The sequence below is a fragment of the Ambystoma mexicanum genome, chromosome 4p (assembly GCF_040938575.1).
Source record: "Ambystoma mexicanum isolate Mex_15411 chromosome 4p, UKY_AmexF1_1, whole genome shotgun sequence".
Classification (NCBI taxonomy): Eukaryota; Metazoa; Chordata; class Amphibia; order Caudata; family Ambystomatidae; genus Ambystoma; species Ambystoma mexicanum.
In genome coordinates, this window is record NC_090927.1 from 625,588,908 (window position 1) to 625,612,035 (window position 23,128).

The window sequence follows — 23,128 nt, forward strand, 5'->3', positions numbered from 1 at the left end:
ATAATAAATAAGGGATAATGGAATAATTTTTATCCCTGACAAGACGCAGAGAATTGTATGCAATTTCACGCGTGAAATTGACAAATTTGAAGTGGCATCAGGTTTCACAGTCAACAACTCTACATTTGAAATATTGAATCTCTCAAACCAGAGTGAACTTCAACAGAGGCTAGAAGTCCTGTACAGTGTCCTAAAGAAACAACTTCATCCCTGTATATGTGGAAGGCCCTCGACCTGGTGTTCAGCACTTAACACATATAGTCAGGATATGGGATTAAAAAGGAAACGCAACATTTTAACAGGCATAATGTTAAAAATCCCTAAGGCCTATAAAAATAATCTACAATCATTACAACCTCCTAGGATATTATTTTAAAATGAATGGACAAGTACATATAGTAATACATTATAGTCATAGGATGAAACATTTACAAATCATAGCCAAAGACTTCCAAGAAATCAATAAGGCATTTTAGAACAGTTACCTTAAAGTACATAAAACATAATAGAAATTAAGGCAAAAAACCCAAAGAGGGATTTGTCCAAGCCACTGCACTTATCAAGTTTTGCCAGTTGAAGACTTTAAAAATGGCAAAATCAGCCGGGTGTGCAGGAAACTACTTCACTAGGTCAGCCACCTCCAAAGTAAGGAACAAGAAAACAAGAGAGTGGAACAAGAGCAAGACCTAGGCAAAATACCCTTGCACAAAGGGTGCTGGATGAAGACCAGCCAGCCAATCACTAAAATGGGTCCAGGGCAGAGGGTCAGATGACCAACCATGCTGGTTGATCAGTTGGACTTAGCTACCCCCACAGGAAGTGAGAGGGCTAGTCCAAGGACCTCGACTGCCAATATGGAAACTGCCATGGGGACCCACAAAGAACTCACTCAGTCAGAACAGCCAATATTGGCCTACCTCATTGTCACCTTGAACAAAAGAATTCCTGAAATACGAAATGACAGAGCAGGATAAAAAAAAAAATCATTGGTACGCCAAAGGCTACCAAAAAGATACATTGGACTAACAATGTGTTAAAACGGCTTACCCCCATGATGAAACCAACACTAGCATACAGTTGCCGCCAATCCCTCTAAAACGTGTGTAGTGTGATAAAATCAACCTAGCGCACAAATGTGGAGTCTGAGAGGCACCCCAGGTTTTGTGTACTTTAGAGGTCACCCAATACTGTATACTTTAAGCAAGGTATAAAGGGATGTAATGGTAGGGTGACTTCCAGAGGATTCTCTTGCCATCAAAAAGAAATCTAGGAACCAAAAAAAAGACTGGTAGAAGTTGAGGTGATCCTGGCATCCCCAAAATAGGAATTCTGTCTTAACAGTGGTCTGATAAATCAATACAATACTTCACTTACAAACTGTCTTTCTCCTTTAAACCAATCACTGTCCTCTGGGTCATACTGCCCTCATCAAATGACAGTCCTCTCCCTAAGCCCCTCCTCTTGCAGCCATCTTCAGATTTGTACCGCACGCTTCAGTGTTGAGTCCTTGAGTTTGCTCTGCGAGTTACTTCTATGTTTTTTCATGTTTTTGACAGAAAAGGGAGGGGGGTTGTTCCGAAAGAGCCTGTGTGCTTTCTTCTCCATCTGCTGACGGCAGTGATCCGTTGTCAGTGAATTTCAATGCTCCTCAAAGGCGAAGATCTTCGAAGATTCCAGGCCATCCGGCCTACTTTGCGCCTTTCGACCATGAAGAAGGGGGAGGAGGAGGAGGAGGAGGGAAGGACCCTCTTCAAGTCCTGCACCAAGTGTGGGCTACAGAATGTGTTTGTTGAAGACAAGTGTAAAGACTGGAGGGGGGTGTCTGTACTCCTCTCTATATGGTAGAGGAGAGGCACTGAGGACCCCAGCCAAGATTCTCAATTTGGTAAACATGGGTGAGCAATCAAGGCCTAGCTTCTCAAAAGGTGATGCGGGCTGGTTCTTAAGTACAGTGTAGTCCCCAAGCACCCACAAAGGAATGTCCGCTCACTGTATTAGTTACCACAACTATTATCAGATTTCATTAAAGTGCATCAACTGTACTCTGGTCAAATGAGACACAAATCAATTAATAAAGGTAACCAACAATAGACATAGTAGGAAAGCAGTTGGTTAGAACAAATGGCAGAATACTGGCCCCTACCACTAGACACAGTTCTGTGTGAAGAACCCCCCCCCCCCACCCTGGCAACCTGTAAAATAAAGATATACTACAAGCCTAGTCCATATATTGTTCAATGAGTCTTATTTCCTTCTAAAGTGTTTCTACCATTCCAAAGTACCTGGACTAGCAGAGTTCCTTGAGGGAGGCATCGATGGATCCTTCTTGAGTGTCTGTCTTTAAAGCAGGAGCCACGGATCGTCGACGGGCCTTGAAAAAACGTGAACTTGACGTCGATGATCCTCGATGAAAAGTTTGATGGCGTTGAGGCAGCAGCTTCGATCCTGGCAGTGCTCGTCGACGAGTGGATGACGTCCTGCAGGGATGAGGCGTGCGGGGCACCTTGATGTTGATAGTTCAGGACCACAAAGAGTTTGTGAAGAACTTTGCAGCAAGGGCCTCGAGAAGTCCGTTGTCTCTACGGTCTTTGGGTGGCGGGAAACCCACCGGCGGATGCTCCTCGGCATGTCGACAGCCTGGCCTTCCCTAGCGGGATAAGGCGGCCGGCGGTGCGGACGAGCGCGTTTGGGAATCAAATGCCTTAATCAATGGAGAGTTGCAGCTCCAGTCGTCGACGGCACAGCGTCGAGCAGTCCCCGCTTCTGGGCAACTAACTTCGACGGGCCTCCAGCGGTTGTAGCAAACCTGCTCTCTGGTGCTTCTCTTCGTTTCTTGTCTGAGGTCCCCGTCTCTAGCTGACAGGCTTTCATAGGCTGACTTCCAGGGTGCTTCGGCGAAGGTTAGCAGTGCACGATGGTCCCTCGTAGCTCGGGAAGAGGGCGCTTAACAAGGTCCTCTCTGGATCAGTTCTTGAAGAAACAGCAGCTTTCAGATCGACGAAGTAGAGCAGCAGCAATACTTCTCTTCACACTCAGGCAACCAATCACTCCGAAGGGCATTCAGGCAGTCAGTCAGCCAGTCAGGCGCACGGTGCATTCAGGCCATTCTTCTCCATCCAGACACTCCCAACACAGAATGTGTATTCGGACAAGTACCACGTCATTCAGCACTACACACTGCATTCATACCAGTTTCGGGCAGGGCTGTCTCAGTCATTGTGTCAAACACCAGATACTAGACGTCCACAAAACAGAATGCGTATTCATAACACACTCCATTCACCCAGGTGCCTCCCACAGGCGTACCCACAAAATGCGGTCGTTGGGAAGGCTCCAGCCAGTCTGGTCAGTACTTCCCCCACACTACCAAATATGGAGTTTCCACCCAGCAGCCAGTCAGGGGGAAGGGACAGAGTCAGGGTTTCTGAACTGTCTTTCTCCTAATAACCAATCTCTGGTCTCTGGGTCATACTGCCCCCAGCCAATGACTGCCCTCTACCTAAGCCCCTCCTCTGGCAGCCATCTTCAGATTTTTACCGCACGTTCAAGTGTTGGGAGTCCCGGCGGCGGTTCCTCGACGTACCGCCAGGCGGCCCGTTCTTCGTCGCAGGAGGCCTACAGAGGACGCGGCAAGTCAGGAGGATCAAGGAGGTCATGGCGGCAAGGCCGCTACCAAGCAGGACTGAATCGGCCATAGCGTCTGGCCCCCACCTGAGCACCCCAGTGGGAGGCCGGCTGGCGAAGTTCATCAACGTGTGGGAGTCCATCTCCACCAACCGATGGGTGCTGGATGCCCTGGCCCGTGGGCACACTCTTGAGTTTCTAAAGTGCCCCCGCATTCCACCCGTGGCCAGGAAGGAAAACCACGTCCCTCAACTGCTGCTGGAAGTAAGGGCGATGCTCAAGAAAGTAGCCATCAAGCTCGTCCCAAAGAGGCTCCGGGGCTCTGGAGTGTACTCGCAATACTTCCTCGTAAGAAAGAAAGACTGGCGGCTGGCGACACATCCTGGACCTTTGTCGTTTAAACAAGTACATCAAGTCTCAGAAATTCCGGATGGTCACCCTCCAGCACGTGCTGGGACAGCTGGAGGAAGGCGACTTCCTATCGTCGCTGGACTTCTACATCCCCATTCTAAAGGGACATTGAAAGTTTCTCAGATTCGTAGTCAAAGGACGGCACTACCAGTTCAAGGCCCTCCCCTTCGGATTGAAGTTGGCACCCAGGGTATTCACCAAGTGCCTAGCACCAGTGGCGGCACAGCTGCAACTGCAGGGGATCCACGTCTACCCCTACCTGGACGATTGGCTCATCCGAGCAAGGACAAAAGAACTCGCCGGCAAACGCACAGCGAAGACCGTCCAGCTGCTCACGGATCTGGGATTTTCCATCAACTTCGCGAAATCCTACTTTGTTCAGTCGCACGTCGCACTGTTCCTGGGAGCCAGGCTCAACACAGTGGCGTGATTGGCCTCCCCATAGGAGGAAAGGACGTAGGCCATCCTGGGCAAGATGCAATGGCTGTTAACCATGAACGAGGCCAGGGTAAGGTCCATCAACCCACCTCGGCATGATTTCCTTGTGCATCTACCTCGTGCCTGTGCAGGCAGCGGATGCGTCCACTACAAGAGTTCCTCGACGCCCGTTGGATGCAAGCTGCGGGCAGCTTCGAAGACAGGATCTCGCTCAACAAGACCTTTCGCCAAGCGATCCGGTGGTGGGGCACCCGCGCATCTCGCGGCAGGTATGGACTTCCAGACCCTGGCACATCAGGAGACGGTGACGACGGATGTCTCCCTAGAGGGATGGGGAGCGCACACCGGAGATCTCCATGCAAAAGGCCTTTGGCTCCCGCAGGAGAGGTCACTTCACATCAACATCCTGGAGCTCCGAGCCATGTTCTGGGCCCTCATGTCCTTTTTCCAACCCTCAAGGGCAAGATGGTGAGGATCTTCACAGACAATACCACCACGATGTTCTACATCCGGAAGCAGAGAGGCACCAGATCTCCAACCCTATCCAAGGAGGCCCAGGATCTGTGGCACTGGGCCTTCGCCCAAGGGATGTTTCTGGTAACCTTCCACCTGACAGGAATAAAGAACACCAACGCCGACTCACTCAGCAGGCAGCAGCGCTCGTGCCACGAGTGGGAAATGCGGAAGGATCAAGTGGATCTGCTATTCCAACGATGGGGCAATCCCCAGATCGACTTGTTCGCGACGAACACCAAGTGCCTGAGGTTTGCCAATAGATTTCCCCAGCCGGGGAGCATGGGCGATGCCTTCCATTCCCCTGCGACGGCCTGTTCCTCTATGCGTTCCCGCCGTTACTGTTGCTGCTGCGACATATCAACCAACTCAGACGGTCCCGTGCAGGCTGATCCTCGTCGCACGGACGTGGCCGAGACAGATCTGGTTCCCGGACCTTCTGGACATGTCAGCGTCCCCCTCAGTCAAACTGCCGACGGACATTGATCTCATCTCCAGAGAAGGAGGCGCCGTCCTCCACCACGACCCAGGGTCGCTGAACTTGCAGGCCTGGCTCCTGCAGCACTAGAGTTTGGAGGGTACGATATCCCGGCGGACTGCAAGGAGCTGCTTGCAAAGGCCAGATCGTCCACAACTCTCAAGTGCTATGGACACAAATGGAAGAGGTTTTCTGTCTGGTGATGGGCACATTAGATGAACCCTCTGTTGATTACAGCCCCTCAAGTGCTGCCGTACTTGCTATCGCTGGCCAAGGCGGGGCTGGCCCATGCCTCCATCAAGATCCATCTGGCGGCTATCTCCCGCTACACCAGAACTCCGGGGCGCTCATCCCTGTGGTCCCATCGCCTGGTGAAGGAGTTCATGAAGGGACTGTTCCGATCGTTCCCGCCGGTGAAGGCTCCGACCCCGGCGTGGGAGCTGAACTTGGTGCTGACCAGGCTCATGGGGCCACCATTCGACCCTTTGCATTCGGCACCGTTGAAGTTCCTGTCGTGGAAAACTGCATTTCTTGTGGCCATCACCTCCGCACGACGAGTGGGAGAGATCCAAGTCCTTTCCTGCAAGCCCCCATATCTGACTTTCCACGAGATGAGGGTGGTGCTGAGGACGCACCACTCCTTCATGCCCAAGGTGCCGTCGGACTTCCATCTCAACGAGCCCTTGTTGTTACCAGTGAACCAAGGGAAGGCCCTCTCGAAGGCTTCCATTTCCAGATGGCTCTCCGGTTGCATCATGCACTATCACCGGTTGGCAAACCAACCGTTGCCTGGCTGTCCGAGAGCCCATTCGACCAGAGCGATCGCTGCTACCACGGCATTCCTATCTGGTATGCCCCTGCTGGACATCTGCAGGGCTGCTACGTGGAGGTCGACGCACACCTTCACGAGATTCTACTGCATCGACTGGGATTCCAGGGAGGAGTCCAGAGTCGGCCAGGCAGTGCTGTGCAACCTGTTTGCCTGAAGGTGGGCCTGGTGAGGAGGTAAGAGATGCTTAATGTTGAGTTGATGAAATGCTTACTGTTGAGCCTTGCCACCTCCCGTGGTTGTGCATGTGTGTACTGCTATGTATTCTTAGATTCATGAGCATGTGAATCCATGCCAGACCCCATGCTGGAGAAGGAACAAGTTACTTACCTGTAACTGTTGTTCTCCAGCCTGGGTCTGGCATGGATTCAAATGCGAACCCGCCCGCCTAACCCTCTGCGGCTCTTCATTTGGTCCTACTGCCACTTTACGTGCTACCAAATCTGAAGATGGCAGCCAGAGGAGGGGCTTAGGTAGAGGGCAGTCATTGGCTGGGGGCAGTATGACCCAGAGACCAGTGATTGGTTATTAGGAGAAAGACAGTTCAGAAACGAAACTGAAACTGATTTTTTTCTTTACACAGGATTCCCAGCCTGATGACGGGGAATATTCATGAGCATGTGAATCCATGCCAGACCCATGCTGGAGAACAACAGTTGCAAGTAAGTAACTTGTTCCAGATTCGGAGCATCTGTCAAATTCAGCAAGGAGCTGCCACCAGCCCATTCCCTGCTCTCTGGGCCACACACAGGTGCCTAAAAACATACACTAGGGGCACAGGGTTGTACCCCGACCCATGGGTGCCATAAGGGTATCCTTTGGGTCTGTACACCAAACCAAAAGAGGGAGCTGCACCGCCAGGAATCCCACTTGAACTCCTGCTCGGAAAACACAACAGAACACATGATTAAAAGCAGTAAAGGACAAGGATACGGAGGCCCTGTCCCTCCGATGCATTTCCAGCATCACAACAAGCACCTGCAATGCCCCTACTGCCTGCATCCAGACCTCAAGGAAGGCCAGTGCGAGATATGCCTCGGTTTCTCCAAGAAGATGACCAAGGATATTCACAGTAGACTGGCGGCGTGGCTGCACGCCAAGGCCTCTGCCCTTTGCTACGAGCAGGTTCATCCCTCACCCAGGACCGGCCCGTCTGAGGAGCAGTCTTCTAAATCCTTTTAGGGCGCCTCATCTGTGGGGGCCCAAGACAAGGCCAAGAAAACCAAGTCCGAGTGGAAGCGGGTCCCAAGGTGGACAGGGCGCAATCGACTTCAACCTCTGCCTCTTTTGCCAGCCGGCAATCAAGCTCCTCCTCAAAAAGGAAATCTTCCAACCCAGCTCAGTGCGGGAGAAGCCAGAGACTGAGGAGAAGGCAGCCAAACTGCCCAAGAAGGCCCAGTCGGCACAGGGTAAGACTTGGTCGATGATAGAGTTGGTGGCAGCGGCTCTCACGATGGCTGAGGGGGGCTGGCCCTGTGAATGTAGCCCCAAGAGCACCGAAGGTCCCTGCCCCCGAGGCACGAAACAGCTGCAGTGACTTTGGCAATGTCTGGCACGCCCGAAATGGGGACATGGCAATGACGACAACGGACAACGAGGATATTGTCGCAACGGGCAGCGCGTCTCCACAGCCTAGGGCATTCTACCTGATGAGGTGGGGTCGTTACATTACATGATCGCCAGAAACTCGAACCTGTTTCAGCTGTGCTCAAAGAAACCAGGAAGGAGGATTTCTTGTACCAGAGGCGCGAGGCCAAGAGCAAGAAAATCATGGTGGTGCGTGGGAGGAGGGCCTGGCCCTCATGAAGAACCCTTGCACGGCTCCGGCTAAAAGGGATTGGCTGGAGAAGTAGTACTGGGTGCTGGAATCCTCGCCCAAGTGCCCTAGGTCGCAACCATCACCATATTTGGTGGTATCGGTGGCCGCGAGGAACCGGCAAAGTAACCCATCCTCGTTGTCGTCAGTCCTTCCGGACAGCGAGGGGAAGAAGATGGATGCCATGGGAGGGAAGGTGATTTACACCGCAGCGTCCACCATCAATGCGGTCAACGCACTGCCGATCCTAGCCAGGTACGACAGGGAGCTGTGGTACAAGCTGGGTCCGATTTTGGAGTTCCTCCTCGACACTAAGGGGAGATAGCCTTGAATCACGCCATAACAGTGGCATTGGACATTGCCAGGGTTCCGGCATATGGGGAACGGTGCCTGCCTTTGTCGCCAAGGCTGGATGAAGGCCATGAATTTCCGACACGAAGTCAAGCGTAGGTACTGGGAAAGTCGTCGACTAGTCCCTACTGGCCATCAAGGCAGATACAGAGACGCCTCGTTCCCTGGGCACCCCCGATAAGCACTGCTCTTCCTTTCGATCCTCCAGAGGAAAGCCGAACAGATCTTCCAAAGGTTTCTCCTCATTGTACTGTCAGCCTTCCAGATCCACGACTCAGGAAGCCTGCAGAGGTTGTTCCCAGGCCTACGGTGGCGGAGGACAGTCGCCCACAGGGCAGGATGCCGGTGCCAAAGCAAGCTTGAACCGACCAGGATGTCGGGCCCCCACCTGTTCTCTCTGGTGGGAGGCCGGCTGGTGAAGTTCGTCAGCAAGTGGGAAAAGATCACCACTGACAGATGGGTGCTGGATGCTCTCGCCCTGGGACATACACTGGAGTTTCAGCACAGGTGTTTGCAGATCCCTCCGGTGGCCTATCAGGAGCAGCACATCCCTCAGCTCCTGGAGGAGGTACTGGCCATGCTGCGAAAAGGGACAATAGAGCTAGTTCCCTAGCAATTCCGGGGCTACCGAGTCTATTCCAGATACTTCTTGGTCAGAAAGAAGACGGGGGGGCTGGAAGCCTATTATAGACCTACAACGTCTGAACAAATATTGCAAGTCCCAAAAATTCAGGATGGTCACGTTGTAACATATGCTCGGCCAACTGGAAAATGGAGACTTCTTGATGTCGTTGGACCTGGAGGACGCCTACTTCCATGTCCCCATTCACAGGAAACACCAGCAGATTCTATACTTCATAGTGCAGGTGCAGCATTACCAGTACAAGGTCCTACATTTTTGCTTGAAGTCAGCCCCCATAGTGTTCACGAAATGCCTGGCACCAGTGGCGGGCCATCTATGCCTACATGGCATACATGTATACCCTTACTTGGACGACTGGCTGATTTGCGTCCCGCTCGCAGGAGCTGGCCCAAGGTCACACGTAGACAACTGCCTGGCTACCAACGGATCTGGGATTCTCGGTAAACTGTCCGAAGTCCTGCTTGATGCCATCGCTGAACGCACAGTTTTTAGGCGTGAGGCTCTGTATTAAGACTTGCCTGGCGACTCCCTCGGAGGAGAGGATAGCAGCCATTCTGGGGAAGGTGCAGCGGCTGTCTACGAGGATGGCCACGGTGCAAGTCGTCCAGTCATTGCTGGGTTTGATGTCCTGCATCTACCTAGTCTGTCTCTGCAGGTTGAAGATGTGGCTCCTCCAGGAATTCCTAGACGCCCGCTGGATACTGGTGTCTGGAAGCTTCACAGGCAAGCTGCCGCTCAACGACTTCCGGCGGGCAATAGTACGGTGGGGCGTCCACTCCAACATTGCCCAAGGTGCAGGATTCCAGACTCTGCCATACCAGGAGATGGTAACCATGGACGCCTCCCCAGAGGGATGGGAAGTGCACACCGGATGTCTGCACGCCAGACGCCTGTGGTTGCCAGAGGAGAAGGATCTTTATATCAACATCCCGGAGCTACAGGCCGTGTTATGGGCCCTGAAGCCGTTCCTCCCATCCCTGAAAGGCAAGGTGGTAAGGATCTTCACGGACAACGCCACCACCATGTTTTACATTAGGAAACAAGGGGGCACTCGATCCCCGGCGCTCTCCAAGGAGGTGCAGGACTTGTGGCGTTGGGCCGTCGGACAGGGGATGTTCCTCGTCCTTCTTCACCTGGCGTGAGTCAAGACCACCATTGCAGACTCCCTCAGCAGGGAATTGCACTCCTGCACGAGTGGGAGCTTTGTCAGGATCAAGTGGACCACCTGTTTGCCGAGTGGGGCAGGCCCCAGATAGATCTGTTTGTGACAGCGTCAAACTCAAAGTGCAAGAAGCTTGCCAGCATTCTTCTTTCCGTGGGAAGGACTGTTCTGTACCCGTTCCCTCTCCTGCTACGAGTCATCAACACACTCCGACAAGGTCCGTGCAAGATGATACTCACCGCTCTGGCGTGGCCAAGGAAGATTTGGTGTCCAGACCACCTCAGTCTGTCAGCATCGCCCCCGGTCAAGCGGCTGGTAGTTCCAGATCTTCTCACCAGGGAGCGAGGCACAATCCTATATCACCTGCAGCCCTGGAGTTTGGTAGATGCGAGTTGCCTGCAGACTGCCGAGAGGCCCTTGCCAAAGGCAGGGCCTACCGTCACAAGTGGAAGCGTTTCGCTACGTGGGTCACGGCTCTGCAAATTCTTCCATAGTTGCTCTCCTTGGCCAAAGCCGGCCTAGCACGCACTTCCATCAAGGTGCATCTGGCGGCTATCTCCCGCTACACCAGGTCTCCAGGAAGATCGTCACTGTGGTCTCATCTGCTCATCGAGGGGTTCCTCAAATTACTTTTTTCGATCTTTCCTGTTGGTGAAGGCTCCTGCCCCGGCGTGGAAACTCAACTTGGTTCTGAAGAGGCTCATCTGGCCTCTCTCAAGTTCCTCTCATGGATAACCGCTTTCCTTGTGGCAATCACCTCTGCCAGGAGGTTGGGTGAGATCCAGGCCCTATCATGTCCGCAACCATACCTGACTTTCCACAAATCGAGGGTGTTGCTGCGGATGCACCCCTCTTTCATGCTACCGAAGTTTCCGTCGGAATTCTGTCATGATCACCAGGAGTTCCTCATCTCACCCACATACTCGCACTACACCTGGGGCCAGCAAGGCCAAGAAAAGGTAAGGCTGGACATCATTGTTGCGCACCTGGCGCTCATTAGGGCCATAAATCTGGCCTTTAGCATTGTGTAGGCTGTCCCTCCAAGATCGCTGCTCTGAAGCCCATCCGGATTACTACCAAGATTGCCGATGGCAGGGCCATTTCGCTACACATAGATTGGCGGCCTAGTGCAGATGTGTGGGTGTCCCTTTAAACCACACCCATGTTTGCCTCCTCGCTTCGCATTTCCCTGCCTGGAGCAGCGCGATCCTAGGAAAAAAGAAACCACAGATTAAAGACGGACTGCGCCGGAAAGAACAAGAGCACTTACAGAGCACTTACTGTGTTGAGCATCTCTTCTTCACAGTTCTGGTGATTCCAGCCCTGCATCGGTCCCCCGGTGACTCCGGCTCCGCTCCGCTCTTGCACCGCTGCCGCTCTTGTCCCTTAGCAGCTTCCGGCTTTGTTAGCTCCAGGCATTTTGGCTCCGGCCCGATACCTATAAAACAAAGAGAAAGTAAACGCACAGCCTATAAAGGCAGAGAAAGAAAGGAAGGGAAAGTGAACACACAGCAGCATTAAGCTGTTGCAAAGATATGCGTGCAAGGCAGCAGCAGCACATGCAAATTAAACCACCCACAGCGCACGACAGGAGAGCAGTGCAAACACACTGGGAACAAGGGCAGAGCTGCACAGAGACACTCATAACAAAGACGAAAACGAATGTGAAAGGACAGACATTGCTTCATCCAAGCCGCAGCCGGTCTGGGCAGAGCCAGTGAAGTAACTGGCGCAGATGAAGAGCAGGAACCAAGCGCCCCTGTGACAGTCAACAGGAAGGAGAGCACCCTTGTGCTAGTCAACAGGTAAATCCAGCCTTCCGCGAGAGGGTAAGCTAGCCAAGGGGGTGCATTACACAGGCAGGAAACAAGCATTATACACGGTATACATGCATTTAGTCGACCACTTTTTCATCGTGGGACTTTTCATCGCCGACCCTTTCATCAGCAACCTTTTTTTTTTAAAAACATTTTTTAGGGGGGATTGTTTGTGCGGGTTGGGGTATGATTATTTAAGTAAGGGGGGGTGGTTTTGGGGGGTGCAGCCCCCCATAAATAAAATAATTTAAAAAAAAATGTTGGTGATGAAAGGGTCGGCGATACACGTGGTCTCTTTTTAAGAGGAAGTCCAAACCAGCACAGTGCCAAGCATCTAGGGTTTAATGCATCCTGCAGCTGCACACCATATTCCTGCTCCTTCCACTCTACACTTGGATGGTGTCCACTTTTATTGCAACAAGAGTATGGGGCGCAAGAGGCGTGGAATCATCATCATCGGAGGGTCCAGGCGCTCCCGCAGAGTTCAAGGTAAGCGTCACAAATTCCACCTCAACAAGCCTTTGGTGTTGCCTGTTTTTTTCCCGAAACCTTCGTCACCGGCTGAAAAGCCCTTTCACTCGCTGGACCTAGCTTGTGCCTTGAAGTTCTATGTGACGCGCACAGAGAGTTTTCGGAAGACTTCCAAATGTTCGTTAACTTTGGTCCTGTAAACTAGTGGAAGGCCATGTGCAAGGCTTCCATCTGAAGGTGACTTTCCAGCTGCATCATGCAATTGTCATGACCACTGTGAGGGGGCACAAGGTGTGCCACAGGCAGGCTCCCACCAGAACCCTGAGGGCCTTGAAACCACTGCAAAAGGGCTCCTGGAGCCAGTCCTGGCACCTTTGCCACCAGACTCATATGTAGGAAGGAAGGGCTGTTCAAACCAGGTCCCATTTATGTACATGGGCCTTTAAATCCAACATGGAAGCACCCACACAGTCTAGTCCTAAGAACCAAGCCATGCGGTCTAGTGTTTTGGGTGTGGCAGGCCTGGAACTACTTTCCCTGGCACTACTTTACCATGGGCTATATAAACCACACCCTGACTGCAGAACACGTTTTTTGAGTTATTCTGCAACCCGCATCGTGACGCTCACCGTGTCCAGCTCCCGGTCTTCAGCATCTTCCTGTAATCCTGCAAGAACAAGATTATTCTGTCATACCTGAGAAAACGCCATCCAGCACTCACCATCTCAACTGGGCTGCAATCTGTGGAAACCGAGAAGAAGAAACATCAATCACCTGTGGGTACTAGCTTAAGGACTTCGGTGAACCGCTACCACAGCTGCTGTTCGAAGGGGAAAACAATATTAGAACACGCGCTTCCAAAACATCAACTTCCATCAGTCTTACCTGAATTCCATCACGCTACGCCACACTTCCATCCGGAGCACCACAGCAACATCTGCAAAGGAAAAGAGACATATTCAGGTTTGCTTTCAATATTAAACAACCGCTCAGCACTGCACCTGAAAAGAAGAAGATAAAGACATTAACAAATTCCCACCATAAACAGAACAAAGACTTGCATATAACAAACCTACCTGCCTACCAGCAGATTCGGGGTCACAGCAGGCCTGGGCCCAAGGAAGGCAAACTGCACCAGTGAAGCAACTCTGGCAACTCGCCAACAAACGTCAAGCGCCCGTGCACTAGAAACGCAGGACGGATAGCTCACCCTACAAATAACTAAGGTGAGAAAAGAACCCGGTGGGAAGGGAATCGGTCAGCGGGAGGTGGGAGATTCAACCATTAGAGACAGTTATCACAAATCCTCCCTTCTGTAATTGCAGATTCATTATTCAGCACTGGGCAACTACGTATCCAGGGTTCCAGATCTCGGAGCCTTCCAGACGCCCCCAGGGATATCAGGTGAGCGTAACAGCAATGTCATCGGTTGGCAGACCGGCTGATGCCCGGCCGTCCAATATCCCACTCCACCAGAGCGATTGCTGCGCATACGGCGTTCCTGTCTGGGGTGCCCCTGCTGGACATCTGCAGGTCTGCTACGTGGAGGTCCACGCACACCTTCACGACATTCTACTGCTTTGACAGGGATTCCAGGGAGGAGTCCAGAATCAGCCAAGCAGTGCTACGCTGCCTGTTGGCTTGAGGCAAATCTATTCCAGAAGTAAGAGTAATTGCTTCTGTTGAGGCTTGCCACCTCCTGTGGTTGTGTAATGTTGTACTGCTATGTATTTATTATTCATGAGCATGTGAATCCATTCCAGACCCCATGGTGGAGAAGGAACAAGTTACTTACCTGTAACTATTGTTCTCCAGCTGGTGTGTGGAGGTTGATTAGGGTATTCCTTTTGCAAATGTGGATCAAACGTTGAAACCAGAGCTACTCTGACTGGCCTTATAGTGACATGAATGCCCAGACTCTGCGCAGAAGGGTTTCAGAAAAAGGCTGAAGGGGAGCACAGATATGGGGTAGCGGCTGTGAAAGCTCTCACTTGCCCCTGCAACTTGTCCACTTTCACATCCCAGGAGAGATTCCTATTCATCTTGTTAACCTGCTGATTAACAAAGTTGGTGGGGTTGTTGACTCCAATTATCCAATTCTCAGGACCTCCCCTCTGACTTCCAGAGCTCCACCAAAATCAAGGGACTGTGTCCTTCACTGTCCACCAATATTTTCCAAGGCTACTGAGCGGGCCTCTTTATTGTGTTTTGGAGCATGCAATTTTAATTTTTTCACACTTTTCATATATGTCAAGTTTTCAATGACATCTGATGGTGTTGAATAATATAAGTGTATTTTGTCTAATTGTTTATAGGAAACCACTGCTGCTAAACCAGTAGATAAGGTAGATGAGATTCCAGAAGAAAAAGAAGCAGAGCCTGAATCCCCATCTGACACAACAAGCCAACATAAACGACATCTCTTTGATCTGAACTGCAAAATTTGTACAGGTAAATGTAAACACATGAGAAGAATGAAATAGCCATTTCATAGTCCTGTATACCAAGCATGTTATTGTAAACTACTATGCAATAAAAACATTATTTTCACTTTTCAATAACCCCGAGTCAGAAAGTGGCGTGTTAAAACCTACTCAATGTGAATCTCATCCTCATGGCAATTGTTAGGTTGAAAGTCTTGACCTGTGACTTGTACTTAACCAACGCCTCAATAAGGGGGTAAGCCTGTGTTGTGCTCCCCGAGAGACTTAAAGCTTCCCAATGTGGGATGCCCTTGAGGGTACTCGGTGTTTTCCTGGGTGAGTAACCTTTAATCTGTAGCCAGTTGGCAGTTACTTGGCAGTACCTACTACTAAGGGGACATGCCTCCTCCCTGGCACAGAGCGCGTAGGTGGAGCTCTTTCATTAGAAACTGCAGGAGTTTTAAAGCTACACTTGATTTCCTTTGTTTGAAACAAAACAGATGTGTTCGTACATGGTATTGCGTACCGTGATGAAGTCGCGTGTCTGGCCCCATCCAAAGGCCTGGAGGCAACCTTGCAACCTAGAAAAGCCACCCTACCAGGGCTTTGTTGCAAGAGCCATTTGCTACCTTGAGGCAGTACAGAGTGGGAGTTGCTGAGCCCCTCCCTATCAGTTCATATCCCTTGTCCACATCTGATGGCTTGGCATTTGAAGACTTGTCTATAGTCAGTTGTAGCCTCATACTTTCCAACATCCTGTTTCACGGCTATAAATGAGGCCAATAGGACAAGACCGAGTTCGAATTTGAGGAGTGTGCTGGGGGCTATTTGGCTCCTGTTTCTAGCCTACAAGTGCCTAATCAGCTTTATACCAACAACTACCAGGAACTACATTTGGTTCCCCATTTCAACTGATGGCAAACAAACATACATATGTCACATTCATTCTGTGCATTTTGGGGTGATCTTAAATGAGCATTAGGACACATCTACATGACATTTCAAGCATAACGGGCCACACACAATGGCAACATATTAAGTTTACGTCTCATGTCAGTTAGGTTTGTGGAACGCTATGTACTCGTTCTTCCATGGTAGGTCCGGCTCACTGGTTAATGTAAATACCCAGGAGCTGCTTTTAGCTACTGCTTATCCAATCTTAATTTCGATCCCTGCGAGAGCCGGTTACTGTTTGCCTTAATATGGTCGTAGATCAGTAGGATCCTCACAGCTGGGATCCTCTTTGCCAATTGTGGGGACTCATGGAGCCTTAACAGCCAAGACATAGTGATCATGACAAAAACCAACTTGGAAAGCGCTTCATTGCCTCACGGTCCCGTAGGTCATAGGGGGTCCTCACAAGAAGCTGTGAAGTGACGTAGACCATGAGATGAGGAACTCTGTGAGAACACTGTGGCAATTCGGGAAGCACCTACCAAAATGCTGGTAACATCCAACATCAGAAAGACAACAGGAGTTGCTTCCACACTGTATCAAAATAGCCATGTTAGGGAGAATCCTCTGAAATGTGCCAATTCCCTCTACCTTAGAGACCCCCAGCAACTTTGCTGGATTTGTAGGACTTGATTTTCTTAACCTGGAGAGAGAGAGACCCTTTTTCCCACTCTCTCATGTGTTTTAATGTGATTGTGTACACTGTGTTTCTTTTGGTTGTGGGGTCTGACAAACTCCATAGGCATCGTCTTTTTAATTTTTTTTTTTTTTTTTATAAAATGCATTTGGTTTAAATCTTAAACCTTACATTTATGGTTCAAATCAATTTACATTGTCCTCTTTTAAGATACTTTAACTTTACTATTCCTGTTTGCTACTACTGTTTTCCAAGATGATGGTTTCCCAGAAGTGGACTATGGTAGCGCCCATCTTTCTGTTGTTTCCCATTAGGATTTGACTCCATCGTTCTTCTAGTTCCATTTCTACAAGGGCACTTTGATATCTGTCACTGTAGAGCAGTCTTTTTTTTTTATCGACATTTGTTTATTGATTTTCAAGTTAAGACAACATTAGATTCATCTCTCTGCATTACAGGAAAGGGACGTGGGAAGGGGGTAGGGGGAGATGAGGGGAAAGGGGAGGACGGGAAGGAAGGGGGGACGGAGGGGGAGGGTGGGAAGGAAGCAAGGGCCAAAAACATATCAAATCAACAACTTCCGGGAAAGATAATGGGATGGAGCGAGAGAAACAATCAACACAATAAAACCAAATAACATCTATAAAACCAGCTTTGGAGACCGCGGTCCGACAGACCGTCAAATTTAACATAGGTTGTCCTCATGGCATAGATTGTTCGTAACAGATTCGATGCGCCCACTTGTGCTGGGAGTCACACAGTCTCCGCGGTGGCGGGGTCGCCGTTGACACTTAGTTAGCCACTTCCCACCTTCCCCATATTTTCTCCGCTTTTTGCGGGCAGCCTCTCGCTTTGTACAACTGATGCTCCATTACTGCACATATGTCCACGTCCGTGACCCACTGGTCGTAACTAGGTGTACGTTCCGAGCCCCACAGTTGTGCAATGTTCCGCCTGAGAACTGCCATCGCAGTTGACCAGAGCAGTTTCTCATAACGGGATAAGTCTGTTTCACTGGAGATCCCCAGGAGAAGGTGCTTAGGGCATCTCGGTATCGGTTTACCCTTAACGCTAGATAGTTTGTCACAGCATTTCTGCCAGAGCTGCTGGATATTACTACATTCCCACAGGATATGAAAAACGGTACCTTCCTCTCGCTTACAGCATAGGCATCTTGCATCCGAGGTCTTACCCCAGCGATAGAGGGCCACCCTTGGGTAATAGGTGCGGTGTAGGATCTTCAATTGGACGAGTCAGAGCCTTGTGGAGTTGGTTGTTTCTCGCGGTTACATCAGGGCCTCTACCGAGTCCTCTGGTTGAAGTGGTCCCACATCTCGTTCCCGTTTTGTTTTCAGACTGGTTAGTTCCGGTGTCGCAAAGGATGTTATCACATTGTACATGGTAGAGGTGATCTTCCGCTCCACCCGATCCAGGACTATGTTCCGTTCAAGCGTGGAGCTTTCCGGCAGGTCTTGTGTAATCTGTTGGTGGGCCGTCCACGCATGATTCAGCTGCATGTAATGGTACCACTCCGTATCTGGTAGGGAGAATTTCAATTGCATCGTTTCCAATGTTGCCAGGTTGTCCTCGTGTATCACATCTCCGATACTGGAGATTCCTCGCTTGGTCCCCTCGGCCATCTGGGTAGCTTTTGTATTTCGGGAAGGCTGCAGTTGTTCCACAGGGGTTGGGCCAATGTTAGTTTTCCGCCCCATCCTAAGAATCTGTGCGCTTCCTTCCATATTCTCAATATATGCGATGCCATGTCGGGTTTTTGAGGGCGACCCAGGCTTCCATATAGGTATTCTAGTGACTTGGCTGTGGTGTTGCAATTGAAACCCTTGATGTGTGGGAGGCTGTTGTCTCCATGGAGCATATCGTTTACCACTGCCATCTGGCTGGCCCAGTAATATGACTGCAGTCTAGGCAGCCCGATCCCCCCTTCCCAGATGGACCTCTGGGGAGTGGCAAGAGCAATTTGTGGGTGACCTCCTCCCCATAGCAGCTTCCGGAGGATACACTCGAGTTTGTGGAATTCTCGATGGTGGATGTATAATGGAGTGTTTTGCAGGATGTATAAGAATTTTGAGAGGGCAATCATTTTGAACAGGGCCGCTCTGCCCATCAGAGTCAATGGCAAGGAGATCCAGTGGCGAGTGTCTTCTGCGAATCTTGCCACCAGGGGGGAGAGGTTTAGGGTTGTGTATTCAGTAAGAAGGTTCGTGATGCGTATCCCCAGGTATTTGAACTGTTCTCTTTCAGTCTGGTAGGGGCCAGCCGCCCGACCGCCAACGAGGCGTCTCCTATAGGGAAGAGGATGGATTTGGACCAGTTCACACGTAATCCACTGAATACCTCGTATTGTCCTAGCAGGTGCACTACTCTGGGGCAAGAAGTGCTTGGGTCCTTCAGGTAGATGAGCAGGTCATTCGCATGGAGGGATATTCTGTCTTCCCAGGTCTCGGACCAACGGAAACCCTCCCAGGCTGGAGTGTTTCGCAGCAGGATCGCCAGTGGTTTGATTGCGATAGCGAAGATCATGGCCGATAGCGGGCAGCCCTGCCTCGTGCCCCTTCCCAGACTAAACAGTTCTGATCGCCAACCGTTGACCTTGGTCCTAGCATCCGGGGATTCGTACAGCAGCCGCACCCAACTCATGAAGTTCTTACCGAATCCCATGCGGCGCATTATGGTCCAGACAGCTTCCCATCTCACTGAATCAAAGGCCTTTTCAAAGTTAATGTTGTTGGCCCTTTCCAGAGCTGAATGTAGTCTGCGGAGGTTCATGCCGGTTGATCTCTGTGGCATGAAGCCGCACTGGTCTGGGTGTATCAGGGAGGGATTTACCTGTTGTAGACGATCCGCAAGTAGTTTCTCCAGTATTTTAGTTTCACAGTTGATGAGTGAAATGGGCCTGTACGAGCTGCATCTTTCCGGGGGCTTGTCCGGCTTGGGTATCACTATTATTGTCGCTTCTCGTAGATCTGGTGGGAGAATGCCCTTTTCCCGTGCGTGATGATACAACCGGAGTAATTGTGGGGCTATTACATTGGTACCCACCTTCCGCCACAGTTCCACCGGGAAGCCGTTTGGTCCAAGGGTTTTACCGGTCTGGAGACCAGACATGGCACTTAGGATCTCGTCTGTGATCTCCTGCTCCAGCAGCTGCAGTTGCATCTCATTTAAAGTAGGGATATCAATTTGGTCTATAATCGTGGCGTCCATCTGGGTCGTGGGTTCACTATAAAGCTCAGCGTAGTATTCCGCAAAGCCTTGGGTTATTTCCTGATCTGTCACCTTTGTGTTCGCACCACTAGTTTCGAGCTTCCGGACATGGCTGCGTCCCTGCTCCTTCCTTTCCAGCCATGCAAGCAATTTGCCCGCCTTATCGCCTATTTCATAGAGTCTTGCTCGCATTGCAGTATGCGCTTGTTTAGCATTGTCCATTGCTATGCTCTGAAGTCTTTTTTTGTGCTAGTAGCAACGCCCGATTAGAGGCCGGAGTGTTCCCTATTATGTGCCTCTCCTCTGTCTGTTTCACTTGTTGTTCCGCTTCAACAGTCTTACACCAGTGCTGCCTCTTCTTAGCAGTCGTCCATATTAATTCGCCTCTTAGCACTGTCTTGTAGGCTTCCCACAGTGTTTCGGGGTTCGTTGCCGTCTGGGTGTTTAGCTCGAAGTATGTATTGGTGGTTTCCTGTAGTCTTTCCACAAGCTCTGGGTCCCCCAGGTAATAACTATTCAGGCTCCAGTTCGGCGGTGGGAGCTGTTGGGATGTTATGAGCAGCAGTTCCACTGGGGAGTGGTCAGAGATGCCTCTGGGTAGCATATTTATTTCCTGTGCTCTGTGTAGATCCGTTGCTGGGGTGAAGAAATAATCTAGCCTGGAGAGCGAGGCATGAGCCCCTGAGTGGAACGAGTACGTTCTAGTGTCTGGGTGGAGTTCTCTCCATACATCGCACAGGCCAAGTGCGTTGGCAAACGTGGCTAGTCTGGTGGGGACCTTGGGGTTTCTGTTGCGTAAGTGTGATCTATCCAGAGTTACATTCATGACTTCATTGAAATCAGCCACTAATATCATGCAGGTGGAAGTATCCTTAGCGATTAATGGGGCAATGTCAGTGAGTAGTGGCTCTAGAAGGATTGGCGGTGCATAGATGGATATCAGTGCAATGGATTGGTCCGACAACTCACCCGTCACATATACGTATCTGCCACCTGTGTCATGGGTCACCGTATTAAGGTGGAAGGGGAGGCTTTTGTGTATCATGATTATGACGCCTCTAGAGCCCATCGTGAAACCTGAGTGGAATAGCAGTTTATAGTTCGTGCGTCTGAATAGGGTACATTCGGTGCCCGCAAGGTGGGTTTCAGATAGGAACACTATGTCGGCCCCCTGTCTATTTAGGAATTGCTGCACCGATCGGCGCTTGACTGCATTGCCCAGGCCATTGACGTTCCATGTCATGAACCTCAGTGTTCTGAGGGCATCAGTAGTACTGCTATATGCTGCCATGTGTGCTTGTGGTGATAAAGGCCAATGTTGCCGCTGACTGCGTTATGCGCATGTTGCGAATGAGCCTGTGGGTTATTGACATCAATTCTAGCCATATATCCTTGTGAGTTTGACTGGTCCCGACTATAGCTGACCTTAACAAATCCCCAACCCCCCACCCCATACTCCTCCCAACTAGAAGCATCGGTCGCCCGAACATTGAACCTATGGTATCAACTGGACACCTCACATGCGATGAACTTGGTATCAGGTACAGGTGGCCTTCCCCTGCTTGGAACCCAAGGGGAAGGTGATACTCCTCTAGAGGTAAACCCCGGGGGAGTCTTCACGTATGATACACATGGAGATTGTTGTGTTATCGGGAGAGGGGCTCGCCTTGTGTTGCGGGCTTGGGGCATACCGCAGCCCCATCAAGTAGGTGTATGCTGTCTGTTGTTGCGCGTTTGTGTATAGTGTAGGAGGTACTCTAGTTTGATCTGAATGTACGAACGGGGCTACAGGCCCCTAGCAGCCGATGGGGCGGGGGTCAGCCCCCCAAGTCTTCGGCGGGTCCTGCGTCGGTGGTCGGCGGGGTTCCCGCTGTTGGTCCTGTGGCGGTCTTTGATTCCTCCCCCTACTTTCGCGGGGGGTCGACCAATCTCCGTCTGTTTTGCTCGGCCCAGCGCCAGGCCTCCTTAGGATCAGTGAAGTGGACTGTTGTGCCTTTGTGGTAAATCTTCAGTTGTGCAGGGAAGAGCAGGGCGTACTTTACTCCCATTGTTTGCAGTTGTTTTTTGAGGTGGTCGAAAGATTGCCTCGCCTTTTGCACCTCCCTGGTGTAATCGGGGGGGCGATTTTTGGATCCATTGAACGTGACGGCGCCTTTGCCGCGTGCATGTTGCAGTAAGGCATCACGGTCCCTGTAGTTTAAAAATGTTGCTATTATAGTGCATGGGGGGGTGCCGGGCACTGGTCTGCCCGTGGGTACTCTGTGTGCCCTCTCTATGGAAAAGAACTTGGAGAAGGCGTCGGGTTCAGACAGGTCGGTCAGCCACTGTTCTAGAGAAAGGTCTGTGCAGGCGCCTTCTGCCTTTTCGGGTATACCGAGTATGCGCACGTTGTTGCGCCTGGATCTACCTTCTCCATCTTCGATTCTGTCCTCCAGCACTTTCATTTTGGATGTGGCGTTGTGGAGCTGTTGTTGCATGTTATTCATTCTATCCTCTGTATTGGATATACGATGCTCAGCCTCCCCGGTATGTGCCGTTAGTTTTTGGAGGTCATGCCTGAGGAGAGAAACATCCATGCTAATTCTGTCCATATTCTGCTCCATGGACATGTGGGAGTCTGTTATAGCAGCCATAATGTCCTTCAAAGAAATTCCCTGGTCTGTCTCCATCTCCTCCGAGGATTGCGGGTGGAGGTCTGGCGGCTGGAGCGGAGGAATGGTGTATTGACCCATTCTGCTCTGCGTGGGAAGTTTCCTAGACTTATCTTTCCCCATGATGCCGCATACACTGGGCGCTTTCAGTCCTGCGTGTTGGGCCTTTTATCGAGGTTGTCTCACTGCGTGTTATGTTCATGCACCTATCGCACCCTGTAGGTATTGGGGTTGTGATGAGGGACCTCCGTATGGAATACTCTGGGTGGGGTCCGAGTGTTCCGGCCGTCCCCAGCTGCTTCCTCCTCTTCGGGTACAGAAACTTCTAGCCTATTCTGCCTTTAATGGTGCCAGCTGGGTTTGAGCCAGGGTGTTTTGCTGTCAGAGGGCTTGGTGGTAATCTGGATGTTTTGCCCTATGGATCCTGCCCTCGGCAGTTATCTGCTTTGTTACGGCCAGCTAATTGGGGATGCCAAGGCTCACCTTGCTCCGACTGCCACTCGAGCTACGTGGGCTGATGTGGGTGAGCGGTCCAACTAACGTTCAACTGGGTACTGCTCCCCCCCCCCCCCGGGCGCCTCTTGTCCCGTGTACCTTGCCGGTCCGCTGGACCTGTAGCTGTCGTCGTGCGGTCCCGTTCAGAGGATTGTTCGTGCTGTTTCCCTGCTCGCAGGGTCGCGCCTCC

The 23,128-nt window shown here is 51.1% G+C and overlaps 1 protein-coding gene across 2 annotated transcripts in view; it reads left to right on the forward strand.

Annotated features, from left to right (window-relative positions):
• PHF3 (PHD finger protein 3) overlaps positions 1-23,128 on the forward strand; it is a 909,072-nt gene that overhangs the window by 325,773 nt on the left and 560,171 nt on the right. For both annotated transcript variants that reach the window (XM_069606191.1, XM_069606192.1), the window contains one exon: positions 14,869-15,004. In XM_069606191.1, coding sequence (XP_069462292.1) covers positions 14,869-15,004 — 136 coding nt within the window. The remainder of the gene's footprint in view (positions 1-14,868; positions 15,005-23,128) is intronic.